General features: G+C 43.9%; 1 protein-coding gene across 2 annotated transcripts in view; it reads right to left on the reverse strand.

The window, feature by feature from the left end:
- The window catches only part of elof1 (elongation factor 1), a 31,658-nt gene that overhangs the window by 15,261 nt on the left and 2,817 nt on the right, over positions 1–13,580 (reverse strand). The window contains exons 2-4 of one of the 2 annotated variants that reach the window (XM_078234927.1): positions 6,536–6,672; positions 1,988–2,111; positions 3–73 (exon numbers count right to left, since the gene is read on the reverse strand). In XM_078234927.1, coding sequence (XP_078091053.1) covers positions 3–73; positions 1,988–2,103 — 187 coding nt within the window. In that variant the 5' untranslated portion in view covers positions 2,104–2,111; positions 6,536–6,672. The remainder of the gene's footprint in view (positions 1–2; positions 74–1,987; positions 2,112–6,535; positions 6,673–13,580) is intronic. The other variant, XM_078234928.1, reaches the window with a different exon arrangement.

Genomic DNA, 13,580 nt, shown 5'->3' on the forward strand with positions numbered 1-13,580 from the left:
ACATGTTATAGGAGTTTGGAATTCTTCTAAACACACAGTGCAGGATATGATCCCCGTATTCCGTGCTCGGTCCCTGGGAAAATGTGGTTGGGGAGGAAAACATTAAAACAGCTAGATCTTAACATGAAACTCCACACTATCCATTCAGAAATCAGAAAGGTGCTTCCAGTAAGTTCCTCCTACCCTGCTGTGTTCAACACCAGCTTAAACCTTAACTGTGAAACTGCAAGGATCACTGAAGCAATATGTGCAAATAGTGAAGCACAAGACTCAGAAACCATACATTTCCATGCCCCAGAGGGACAGGTCAAATTAAATCTGTGACATCTGCAATACTCCCTGGTCAAGAGGTTTGCAGAAAGTTGATCAGTCCATTTGTTACAATTACTTTTATGTTTGATTTGTGCATGAAAATGAGTACCGACAGGTTAATAAACTCCCAACAGCACATGCTGAAAAATAAAATTCGATTTTATTTTGGTATTTTCTAACTTGTAATCTTTGAGAGAAACACTAAAGCCTCAATCACACCGTGTATTCTTCACAGGAAAAGTCCTGAGCTCAGAGACCAGATACGTCTACTACACCAGGTTTCAGACGGTGAACCTTGTAAAGTAAAACATGACAAAATGTTATACGCAACTTGGGTCCAATGGCCCCAGATTTTAGATTGCGTAGCAACTAACATCAAATTTAGTTTTCTAAGATCATTTTAGATTTATTACTTAGCTAAGAGAAATGCAGCCTTTTGTGTCACTGTGACCTCGAAGGATCTTGAATATTTTCTGTGTTGCATAACAATGTTGAATTAAATGATTCACTGTCGGATACTGTATATTATTCCATTAAATAGATTATCACTTGGTTTCAGGCCCAAGTTTCCACCTGGCAGAGTTATGTTTGATGAGTTTTTGAAGTGCGAGGAATCACTGCACAGGACATGATATATTCCACTCACATACATGGAAATGACACCATTGTAACCCGAGTATTTCGCTACACAGCTTGAAAAGATACACTTCACTCACAGGGTTCAACAGAATGGTCAATGAAACTCAACCCAAGAACTTGCTAACTGGATGGATATGAATGAAACCAAACGAGGGTAGTCCCACCCAAAAATCTCACCAACCTCAGAGTTTTACAGCCAAGAAAGAGGCCCATTGTGTTTGCACTGTTGTTCTTTGTTCTTTAAGCAAGGTGATTGAGGCGGACACGCTGGGATCATTTAATTCTTATCTAGATAACCACATGAACAGACTGGGAATAGAGGGATACAAAAGAATGGTCTAGTGGGCACGTGAGCGGCGCAGGCTTGGAGGGCCGAAGGGCCTGTTCCTGTGCTGTATTGTTCTTTGTTCACTGGCCATCAGGCATCTGTCTATTCTAATCTCATTTCCTCGCACTTGGTCCAAAGTCTTGTTCGCTATGGCATTTCAAGTGCCCATCTGAATGCTTTTTAAATGTTGAGTGTTCCTGTCTCTCCCACCCTTTCAGGCAGCAATTTCCAGATTCTCACCACTCTCTGGGCCAAAAGATTTTTCCTCAAATCCCCTCTAAATCTGCCCCATACCTTAAATCTATGCCCACTGGTGATTGACCCCTCTACTATGGGGAATCGTTCCTCCCTAACTACCCTATGTCCCTCATAAATTCATACACCTCCACGGGTCCCCCTTCCCCTCTCTGCTCCAAGGAAAACTAACCCAGCCTGACCAGCCTCTCTTCATAGCTGAAATGCTCCAGCAAGGTTCACATCCTGGTGAATCTCCTCTGCACCTTTGCTAGTGCAATCACTTCCTTCCTACAGCATGGCTACATCCCAAATCCTGATTGACTGCAGGACTCTGGAACAATTCTGTTGAATGTACCAATTTCAACAGTTAGATGCAACTTTACAATGTAATGGCCAGTTACACTTGCAAACTGGCGCCCCACCAGGCCCAAAACTCCATCAAACATGCTTGTTGTGATGTCACACACTTACATCTTAACATCACATGACTTTTCGTGGTTACAGAATGGACACGTGAACTGTGTTTCCAGAGTCCCAAGCACCTTCTTCTTGGTAGGAGGCTTTCTCTTTGATTTCCTGCGTCCCATTTCAACTTCTGTGAAATACAGACAAGTGGAAAATATCTCAAACTTGAGTTAATCTTGAAATCACACTTTGAAAATAACAAAGTAGTCCTGGCTTGCTCACTGCTGCAAGGGTCATTGAGCAGCTTATTGGGTCACAGAGTGACTGGATACCCCAGGATGATTGGCGTGTAGGCAGTGGCATGGTGGTACTGTCACTTGACTGACAATCCAGAGATCCAGGGCATTGCTCTGGGGACCTAGGTTCGAATCCTAAGATTGGCAGATGGTGGAATTTGAATATAAAGAAAAAAATCTGGAATTGAATAATGACCATGAAACCATTGTCAATTGTTGTAAAAACGCAATTCACTAATGTCCTGTAAGAAAGGAAATCTGCCGTCCTTTCCTGGTCTGGCCTACATGTGACTGCAGAACCATAGGAAGTGCTGGAAAAACTCAACAGGGCTAGCAGTATCTGTGGAGAGAGATAACATTTTGAGTCCAATATGACTCGTCTTTGGAACTGACTCAATAACACTGTTTCTCTCTCCACAGATGTTGCTAGACCTGTTGAGTTGTTCCAGCACTTCCTGTATTTATAATAGTCAAAGGTTTGAAGGTGTCTTACCGAAAAGAAGTGAAAAAGCAAAACAGTTTATGGAAGAAATTCCAGAACCAACAGACTTTACAGCTGAAGGCATAATTGATGATGTGGACTGATTGAAATGAGGGATTCTGAAGAGGACAAAACTGCAGAGATACCAACATGTTGCTGAGCCTCTGGCGATGATTTTTGCATCATCAATGGAGACGGGAGAGGTTCCGGAGGATTGCGGATGTGGTTCTGTTATTCAAGAAAGGGAGAAGAGATAGCCCGGGAAATTATAGACCGGTGAGTCTAACCTCAGTGGTTGGTAAGTTGATGGAGAAGATCCTGAGAGGCAGGATTTATGAACATCTGGAGAGGAATAGTATGATCAGAAATAGCCAGCACAGCTTTGTCCAAGGCAGATCATATTTTACGAGCCTAACTGAATTTTTTGACGATGTAACTAGACACATAGACGAGGGAAGAGCGGTAGATGTAGTTTATATGGATTTCAGCAAGGCGTTTGATAAGGTGCCCCATGCAAGGCTCATTGAGAAAATGAAGGGGCATGGGATACAAGGGGGCATTGCTTTGTGGATTCAGAACTGGCTTGCCCACAGAAGGCAAAGAGTGGTTGTAGATGGGTCTTTTTCAGCATGGAGGTCGGTCACCAGTGGAGTGCCCCAGGGATCTGTTCTGGGACCCTCGCTCTTTGTGATTTTTATAAATGACCTGGATGAGGAAGTAGAAAGATGGCTTGGCAAGTTTGCTGATGACACAAAGGTTGGTGGTGTTGTGGATAGTGTAGAGGGATGTCAGCAGTTGCAACGAGACATAGATAAGATGCAAGACTGGGCGGAGAAGTGGCAGATGGACTTCAACCCAGATAAGTGTGTGGTTGTTCATTTTGGCAGGTCGAATAGGATGAAAGAATATAATATTAAGGGTAAGACGCTTGGCAGTGTGGAAGATCAGAAGGATCTTGGGGTCCGGGTTCATAGGACGCGCAAACCAGCATCGCAGGTAGAGGCTGTGGTTAAGAAGGCGTATGGAATACTGGCCTTCATCAATAGAGGAATTGAGTTTAGAAATCGGGAGATAATGCTGCAGCTGTATAGGACCCTGGTCAGACCCCACCTGGAGTACTGTGCCGAGTTCTGGTCGCCTCATTACAGAAGGGATGTGGAAGCCATAGAAAGGTGCAGAGGAGATTTACAAGGATAATGCCTGGATTAGGTGGCATCCCTTATAAGGATAGGTTGAGAGAGCTAGGTCTATTCTCCTTGGATAGGCGAAGGATGAGAGGTGACCTGATAGAGGTGTATAACATGTTGAGGGGTATTGATAGAGTGGATTCTCAGAGGCTTTTACCCAGGGCTGAAATGGTTGCCACAAGAGGTCACAGGTTTAGGGTGCTGGGGAGTAGGTACAGAGGAGATGTTAGGGGTAAGTTTTTCACTCAGAGGGTGGTGGGTGCGTGGAATCGGCTGCCGGTAGTGGTGGTGAAGGTGGATTCGATAGGGTCTTTTAAGAGACTTTTGGATAAGTTCATGGAAGTTAGTAAGATAGAGGGTTATAGGTAAGCCTAGTAGGTAGAGACATGTTCGGTGCAACTTGTGGGCTGAAGGGCCTGTTTGTGCTGTAGCTTTTCTATGTTCTATGTAAAGATTGCAGTGAAATCAAGGACAAAGTCATATTGAGTGTAATCTGTGACTCTGTATGTGCCATTTCAGTTCTGTAGCAGCAGCCGAACCTTGATTGAAGGATTTAAACATGGAATTCTGAAAAAGATGGGCACAGATCTGGCACACAGCAACATGTTCAAAGTAATAAACAAAGGAGTTTTTTGACAGGGTGATAATGAAAGCTTCACAGGAGAGAGAACAATGAACAATGTCTTCTATCATGGAAGCCAGGTAGAGATATTGACGAGTCACGAGTTCAATTGGATTGAATGAGCAAGAGATGGACAAGATGAGATTGGATGAGGTGAGATAGGAGAGAAGCTCGAGGAATATACAGGCTAGGGAAGAGAAAGCCTAAAGGGAGTTTGCCCTGGTGGGGCAGGAGAAAGGGAAGCGACAGAGGCAGCTAATCAGATGGACAAAATGAATTTCTACCATGCATTGTTGGAGGTGAAGGTGGAACAGACAAACTAACATTAGATTGTAATTCCAATCAACTGACACTATTCACTGAACTTAGAGCAACACTTCCCAAACTGTGTGTCGTGGCCTCTGATGGAGTTACAGAAACAGTGGATGGGATGGCAGGCTCCACCTCCTCCAAGAAAGCACCCCACATGAGGCCCAAACAGGGGCCAGCCCTATCCTTTCCCTGTTCCTCTCTCTGGGATGTAGTGAGATGTAGCAGAGGAGAGTGATGAGGGGACAAGGTGGCAAGGGGCAGGGTGATGCGAGGCTTTCCTGGGCCAGGGAGCAGGAAGCGAGGGCCGTCACTGAGTCTTCTTTCACCAGGGAATATGAAGAACTTGACTGAAATCTACATAAGTACATCAAATAATAAAACTTTAACAAAGTACTTCAAAACAGATTTTCATATTTGTATAATGTATTTTATGTTGATCTATAATGCACAAACTTGGATTAAGTATTGAATGTTGCTATGTTATTTCATTGTTTTGTTTTGTTAGCATCTGGAGTCACATTAATTTTCATGCTGGAAAATTGTTTGGGAAGCACTGACTTAAAGGCTCTAGATGCTTTGTGACTTATCCAATCACACATAGATAAGGCTGACAAAATCACCCACATGGAGTTGTGAGCTTGTGGAATATACAACAAGGGCGGGATTTTCTGGTTGCGCTTGTCCCGAAACCGGAAAATTCCGCCCAAGGTCAACGGACCTCTCCATGGTCCGCCACTCGCCCACTATGATTCCTGTGGTGGGTGGGATGGGAAAATTTGTCCCCAAGAGTTAGTTTTAAAGCACAGGCTATTTCAATTTTTTTTACAACAGGTAGAATTGTCAGTTGAATGAAAAAGGAATAAGGGGAGACAGGAACAGAATGGGCATGAAGGAATTGGACTACTCCTCAAGTGAAGGACAATAGTACAATTCTGTGTTATAATTTATATGTAAATATGAATAAAACTAGATAAGTGTTCTGCTTACCCTCCCATCACCCTCTGATCTGCCATATGACATTTTTATAAATGTCAGCCTGGTATGTGAACAGAATCTTTGAACCCTCGACTTTGGTCAAATTTCTGAGCAGCCCAGATACAGCACATGCTCCCTTTATAGTCAGCCATGAAATGCAGGGCTTCCTCACAAGTTGACAAGAAACAAAATAGTTTAAGGCCTCCCACATGGGTATTGTTAGAGGTTAATTATCTGAATAATCACTCCATTACACTTTCATTTCATTGGAGCTCATACGGATGAATGTGTATTAGACCGGAGCTGAAAGTTGCAGCCACAGCTTCTACAAATGCCCCACTCTGGTTGATAGACCTCTTAGTTGTTTAAAACTACAGAACAATCTTTCCGTACCCAAATAGAGAACTTACCAGGCCCAAAAACAAAATGCAGTGGTTTTAAATACAAGATGTTTGGCTTACGTGCCAAAATGTATAAATTACAGAAAGTGAATCTAATTCATCCAAGTTGTACCAGATTGGGGGATGGGACAGGAAGGGGATAGCACAGGAGGGAAGAAGCAGTATCCACTATCCAGCATTGCCCTCTCACTGCATGAGCACCAAGTGATTTCTCTCTGTGGACTAATATACAGTAGCCATCCAATGACCTCCAATTTGATGAAAGCATACTACAGTGTATTAGTAACTGAATCAAAACAGCATTCTAATGTAACTATGCAAAGCCAGTCACAGCACTGACCTGTACAGCACTGCGAGAAAGAAACAATAAAATACAAAACGCCAAGTCCTTTCAAGTTACTTTGGATGTAAAAGGTCACCGTATCAGCAATTCACAGGTAAAGTTCCCACGAGAATCTCCCAGTAGCATTTCACTCCCTGTGGAAAAAGAGCCTTCAGTAAGTAACATATGGCATGCATGACCCGCCAAGCACTATGGAATGAAAAGAGGATCTGTGCTGGGTCAGATGCAGGATTTCATCCAGGGTTTGAAGGAATTACTTCAGATTACTTCACTCCCCAGATGCACAAGTTCTTCAAGTTCAAGATGTCTTATAACCTATAACTCATTATGCACTTGTCTGAAGTCACCACTTTTGTAATCTTAGACACATTGAAGTCTATGCTCGATTTTCTAAACCCCAATCAACTTTTTCTTCTAGGATGATTTGTAGTATTCTCTCATGGATGAAACATCACAGGAGAAGGCAGGACCATGCAAGGAAAGCTCCAAACTCTCATAAAACAGGCAACTAATTTCATTTTGACAGTTTCAGACCTATCCAAGTTGGAAGTTACAGCTTTAGCTTCTACCACCACCACTCTTATCACTGTACCTCTTACTCATTTAACCCTACAGAACAATCTTAGTTAAATGACATCATCAAGTTTTTACTTGAAAACACGTAATCTTCATCCAAAGCTCTCAACAGAAAAAGTGAGAGCACACAATTATCAACAGTTCTTCACCTTTGCTTTGTATTTGCGTGGTGAATCATGCATTGTGGAGAAAATTCCTACTAATAAGCCGCCCTGAGCAGTCACTGGATGGAACCCTGAGAAATATCAAATTAGTGCTTTATTCTTGCACCCTCCTAATGCCGTCGCTTAGTGACATCATCTAAAATCCAAACTCTGTTCCTTAGCTAACTCCATCCTTTTCCCGGCATCAGCTGAGATTTTGACAATCTATTTGATGGCACATTTGACCCTAAGATGAGCTTTCAACCTCATGTTCATACTAAGACTGCATAGTTCCACTTCCATAACATTGCCTAACTTCTGCAACAGCTCATTTACTTGTAAAACACTCATTTGTCCCTTCATTACCTATCAACTTGACTTTGCAATGCACTCCTGGTTGGGCTCCCACATTCTACCTTCCATTAACTTGAGGTTATCCAAAGCTTTACTGCATGTGCCTTAACTCGCACTAAATTTTGTTCACTGGCTCCCAGTCAAGCGACGTCACAATTTTAAAATTCTCATCCTTCCTTTCAAATCCCTCCATGGCCTTGTCCCTTCAAGCTCTGCAATTTCCTCCAGCCCTACAATCCTTTGAATTACCTGTGCTCCTCTGATGCTAACCTCTTGATTTCAATCATTAACTATTCACCTTCAGTTGCCTAGGGCGGCACGGTGGCACAGTGGTTAGCACTGATGCCTCGCAGCGCCAGGGACCTGCGTTCAATTCCCAGCTTGGGTCATTGTCTGTATGGAGTTTGCACGTTCTCCCCGTGTCTGCGTGGGTTTCCTCCACAGTCCGAAAGATGTGCTGGTTAGGGTGCATTGGCCGTGCTAAATTCTCCCTCAGTGTACCTGAACAGGCGCCGGAGTGTGGCGACTAGGGGATTTTCACAGTAACTTCATTGCAGTGTTAATGTAAGCCTACTTGTGATACTAATAAATAAAAATGAAAAAAACCTACGCTCTGGAATACACTCCCTACACCTCTCTTCCTCAATTTCCCCCTTGAAGGTATTCCTTCAAACATATCTATTTGACAAGCTAAAGGCAAATTACTGCGGAGGCTGGAATCTGAAATAAAAACAGAAAATGCTGGAAAATCTCAGCAGGTCTGGCAGGATCTTTGGACAGAGAATAGAGCTAATGTTTCGAGATTGGTTGAACCTTCGTCAGGGCTCCCTCCAGCGGCACCAACGCACTCTATCTCAAAGCTGTGCTTGTCCCGTTTCACTTCATTCTCCGTCTCACCCAACGCATTAATAAGAAACTTCTTCTCTTCCTTTTAGGTGTTAAGGAACGCAAGCTCCAATTTTTTCCACAGCCTTGACGAAAGGTCAACCAGTCTCAAAACATTGGCTCTATTCTCTCTCCACAGATGCTGTCAGACCTGCTGAGATTTTCCAGCATTTTCTGTTTTTGTTTCTATTTGAAAAGCTGTTGGTTATCTAACCTAATATCTCCTTATGTGCTTGCTGTATATTTTGTTTATTAATGCTCCGATAAAGAACCTTAGGACATTAGAATTCAAGGATTTCATTGAAACATATAGAATCATACAGTGCAGAAGAGGCCCTTTGGCCCATTGCATCCACACCGAAACATTAAAAACACCTGAACTCCCACCTAATCCCATCAGCCAGCATATGGCCCAAAGCCCTGAATTTTATGATGTGCTAAGTGCTCATCCAGGTACTTCTTAAAGGATGTGAGGCAACCCGTCTCCACCTCCCTCCCAGGCAGCGCATTCCAGACCATCACCACCCTCTGGGTAAAAACAATTTTCCTCACATCCCCCCTAAACCTCCTGCCCTTCACCTTGAACCTATGTCCCATCATGACTGACCCTTCAACTAAGGGAAACAGCTGCTCCTTATCCACTTTGTCCATGTCCCTCAATCTTGTCCACCTCGATCAGGTCGCCTCTCAGTCTTCTCTGCTCTAACGAAAACAACCTAAGCCTACCCAACCTCTCTTCATCAGTTAGGGCAGGTGATGGATGTGAGTGTGAGGGAACACTTTGGATCCAGTGATCATAATGCCATTAGTTTCAACCTGATCATGGATAAGGATAGATCTGGTCCTCGGGTTGAAGTTCTGAACTGGAAAAAGGCCAAATTTGATGAAATGAGATGGGATCTGGGAAGTGTGGATTGGCACAGGCTGTTCTCTGGTAAGGATGTAAATGGAAAGTGGGAGGCCTTCAAAGGAGAAATTTTGAGAGTGCAGAGTTTGTATGCTCCTGTCAGGATTAAAGGCAAAGTAAATAGGAATAAGGAACCTTGGTTCTCGAGGGAGATTGTAACACTGATTAAGAGGAAGAGAGAGTTGTATGAAATGTACAGGCAGCAAGGAACACATCAGATGCTCGAGGAGTATAAAAAGTGCAAGAAGCTACTTAAGAGGGAAATCAGGAGGGCTAAAAGAAGACATGAGGTTGCTTTGGCAGACAGAGTGAAGGAAAATCCAAAGATCTTCTATAGGTATGTTAGGAGCAAAAGGGTAGTGAGGGATAAAAGTGGTCCTCTTGAAGACCAGAGTGGTAGTGTATGGAACAAAAGAGATGGGGGAGATACTAAATGGTTTTTTGAATCCGTATTTATTGAGGAAACGGGCATGGAGTCGACGGAAATAGGGCAAACAGGAGGGAGGTCATGGAACCTTTACAGATTAAAGGGGAGGAGGTGCTTGCTGTCTTGAGGCAAATCAGAGTGGATAAATCCCCAGGACCGGACAGGGTATTCCCACGGACCTTGAGGGAAGCTAGTGCTGAACTTGCAGGGGCCCTGGCAGATATTTAAAATGTCAGTATTCACGGGTGAGGTGCCGGATGATTGGAGGGTGGCTCACGTTGTTCCGTTGTTTAAAAAAGGTTCCAAATGAAATCCGGGAAACTATAGGCCAGTACGTTTGACGTCGGTGGTGGGCAAGTTATTGGAAGGTGTGATAAGGGTTAGGATCTACAAATATTTGGATAGACAGGGACTTATTAGGGAGAGTCAACATGGCTTTGTGCGTGGTAGGTCATGTTTGACCAATCTATTAGAGTTTTTCGAGGAGGTTACCAGGAAAGTGAATGAAGGGAAGGCGGTGGATGTTGTCTACCTGGATTTCAGCAAGGCCTTTGACAAGGTCCCTCATGGGAGGTTAGTTAGGAAGGTTCAGTCGCTAGGTATACATGGGGAGGTAGTAAATTGGATAAGACACTGGCTCAATGGAAGAAGCCAGAGAGTGGTTGTGGAGGATTGCTTCTCTGAGTGGAGGCCTGTGACTAGTGGTGTGCCGCAGGGATCGGTGTTGGGTCCATTGTTGTTTGTCATCTATATCAATGATCTGGATGATAATGTGGTCAATTGGATCAGCAGGTTTGCTGATGATACAAAGATTGGAGGTGTAGTGGACAGTGAGGAAGGATTTCAAAGCTTGCAGAGGGATTTGGACCAACTGGAAAAATGGGCTGAAAAATGGCAAATGGAATTTAACGCAGACAAGTGTGAGATACTGCACTTTGGAAGGACAAACCAAAGTAGAACGTACAGGGTAAATGGTAGGACTCTGAAGAGTGCAGTTGGACAGAGGGATCTGGGAATACAGGTACAGAATTCCCTAAAAGTGACGTCACAGGTGGATAGGGTCGTAAAGAGTGCCTTTGGTACATTGGCCTTTATAAATCAGAGTATCGAGTATAAAAGTTGGAGTGTTATGGTAAGGTTATATAAGGCATTGGTGAGGCCGAGTTTAGAGTACTGTGTACAGTTTTGGTCACCTAGTTACAGGAAGGATGTAAATAAGGTTGAAAGAGTGCAGAGAAGGTTCACAAGGATGTTGCCGGGACTTGAGAAGCTGAGTTACAGAGAGAGATTGAATAGGTTGGGACTTTATTCCCTGGAGCGTAGGAGGATGAGGGGAGATTTGATAGAGGTGTATAAGATTTTGATGGGTATAGAGTGAATGCAAGCAGGCTTTTTCCACTGAGGCTAGGGGAGAGAAAAACCAGAGGGCATGGGTTAAGGGTGAAAGGAGAAAAGTTTAAAGGGAATATTAGCGGGGGCTTCTTCACGCAGAGAGTGGTGGGAGTGTGGAATGAGCTGCCGGATAAAGTGGTAAATGAGGGGTCACTTTTAACATTTAAGAAAAACTTGGAGGGGTGTGGAGGGATATGATCCAAGTACAGGTCAGTGGGACAAGGCAAAAAATGGTTCGGCACAGACAAGAAGGGCCAAAAGGCCTATTTCTGAGCTGTAATTTTCTATGGTTCTATCACTTAAATGTTCCATCCCAGGCAGCATCCTGGTGAATCTCCTCTGCACCCGCTCCTTCCGATAATGCAGCAACCAGAACTGCACAGTGCTCAAGCTGTGGCCTCACCAGAGTTCGATACAACTCCAACATGGCTTCCCTGCTTTTCTAATCTATGCCTCAATTGATAAAAACAAGTGTCCCATATGCCTTTTTCACCACCCTACTAACATGCCCTTCTGCCGACAGAGATCTGTGGACAAAGACACCAAGGTCCCTTTTTCCACAGAACTTCCTCGTGTCCTACCATTCATTGAGTATTTCCATATCAAATTCTCTTTCCAAAGTGTATCATAGAACATAACAGCGCAGTACAGGCCCTTTGGCCCTTGATGTTGCGCCGACCAGTGGAACCAATCTAAAGCCCCTCTAATCTACACTATTCCAATATCACCCATATGTTTATCCAATGACCATTTGAATGCTCTTAATGTTGACGAGTCCACTACTGCTGCAGGCAGGGCATTCCACGCCCTTACTACTCTCTGAGTAAAGAACCTACCTCTAACATCTGTCCTATATCTCTCACCCCTCAATTTAAAGCTATGTCCCCTCGTGCTAGCCACCACCATCCGAGGAAAAAGGCTCTCACTATCCACCCTATCTAATCCTCTGATCATCTTGTATGCCTCTATTAAGTCACCTCTTAACCTTCTTCTCTCTAACGAAAACAACCTCAAACCCCTCAGCCTTTCCTCATACAATTTTCCCATCATACCAGGCAACATCCTGGTAAATCTCCTCTGCACCCTTTCCAACACTTCCACATCTTTCCTATAATACGGCAACCAGAACTGTACGCAATACTCCAAATGTGGCCGCACCAGAGTTTTGTACAGTTGCAGCATGACCTCCTGGCTCCAAAACTCAATCCCTCTACCAATAAAAGCTAACACACCGTACGCCTTCTTAACAACCCTATCAACCTGGGTGCCAACTTTCAGGGATCTATGCACATGGACACCCAGATCCCTCTGTTCATCCACACTACCAAGTACCTTACCATTGGCCCAGTACTCTGTATTCCTGTTACTCCTTCCAAAGTGAATCACCTCACACTTTTCCGCATTAAACTCTATTTTCCACCTCTCAGCCCAGCTCTGCAGCTTATCTATGTCCTTCTGTAACCTGCCACTTCCCTCCGCACTGTCTACAACTCCACCGACTTTAGTGTCATCCGCAAATTTACTAATCCATCCTTCTACGCCCTCATCCAGGTCATTAATAAAAATGACAAACAGCAGTGGCCCCAAAACAGATCCTTGCGGTACACCACTAGTAACTAAACTCCAGGATGAATATTTCCCATCAACTACCACCCTCTGTTTTCTTACAGCTAGCCAATTCCTGATCCAAACCACTAAATCACCCTCAATCCCATGAGGGATATCATCTTACACTTTTTAGGATTAAATTCCATCGGCCACTTATCTGATCATTTGACCATTCCATAGAACATTACAGCACAGACACAGGCCTTTTGGCCCTTCTTGGCTGTGCCGAACCATTTTTCTGCCTCATCCCACTGACCTGCACCATATCCCTCCACACCCCTCTGATCCGTGTACATGTCCAAGTTTTTCTTAAATGTTAAAAGTGAGCCCGCATTCACCACTTCATCTGGCAACTCATTCCACACTCCCACCACTGTGTGTGAAGAAGCCCCTCCCCGCTAATATTCCCTTTAAACTTTTCCCCCTTCACCCTTAACCCATGTCCTCTAGTTTTTTTCTCCCCTAGCCTCAGTGGAAAAAGCCTGCTTGCATTCACTCTATCTATACCCATCATAATTTTATACACCTCTATCAAATCTCCCCTCATTCTTCTACGCTCCAGGGAATAAAGTCCTAACCTATTCAACCTTTCTCTGTAACTCAGTTTCTCAAGTCCTGGCAACATCCTTGTGAACCTTCTCTGCACTCTTTCAACCTTATTTACATCCTTCCTGTAATTAGGTGACCAAAACTGCACACAATACTCTAAATTCAGCCTCACCAATGTCTTATACAACCTCACCATAACAT

This window comes from Mustelus asterias, chromosome 19 (genome assembly GCF_964213995.1).
Source record: "Mustelus asterias chromosome 19, sMusAst1.hap1.1, whole genome shotgun sequence".
NCBI lineage: Eukaryota > Metazoa > Chordata > Chondrichthyes > Carcharhiniformes > Triakidae > Mustelus > Mustelus asterias.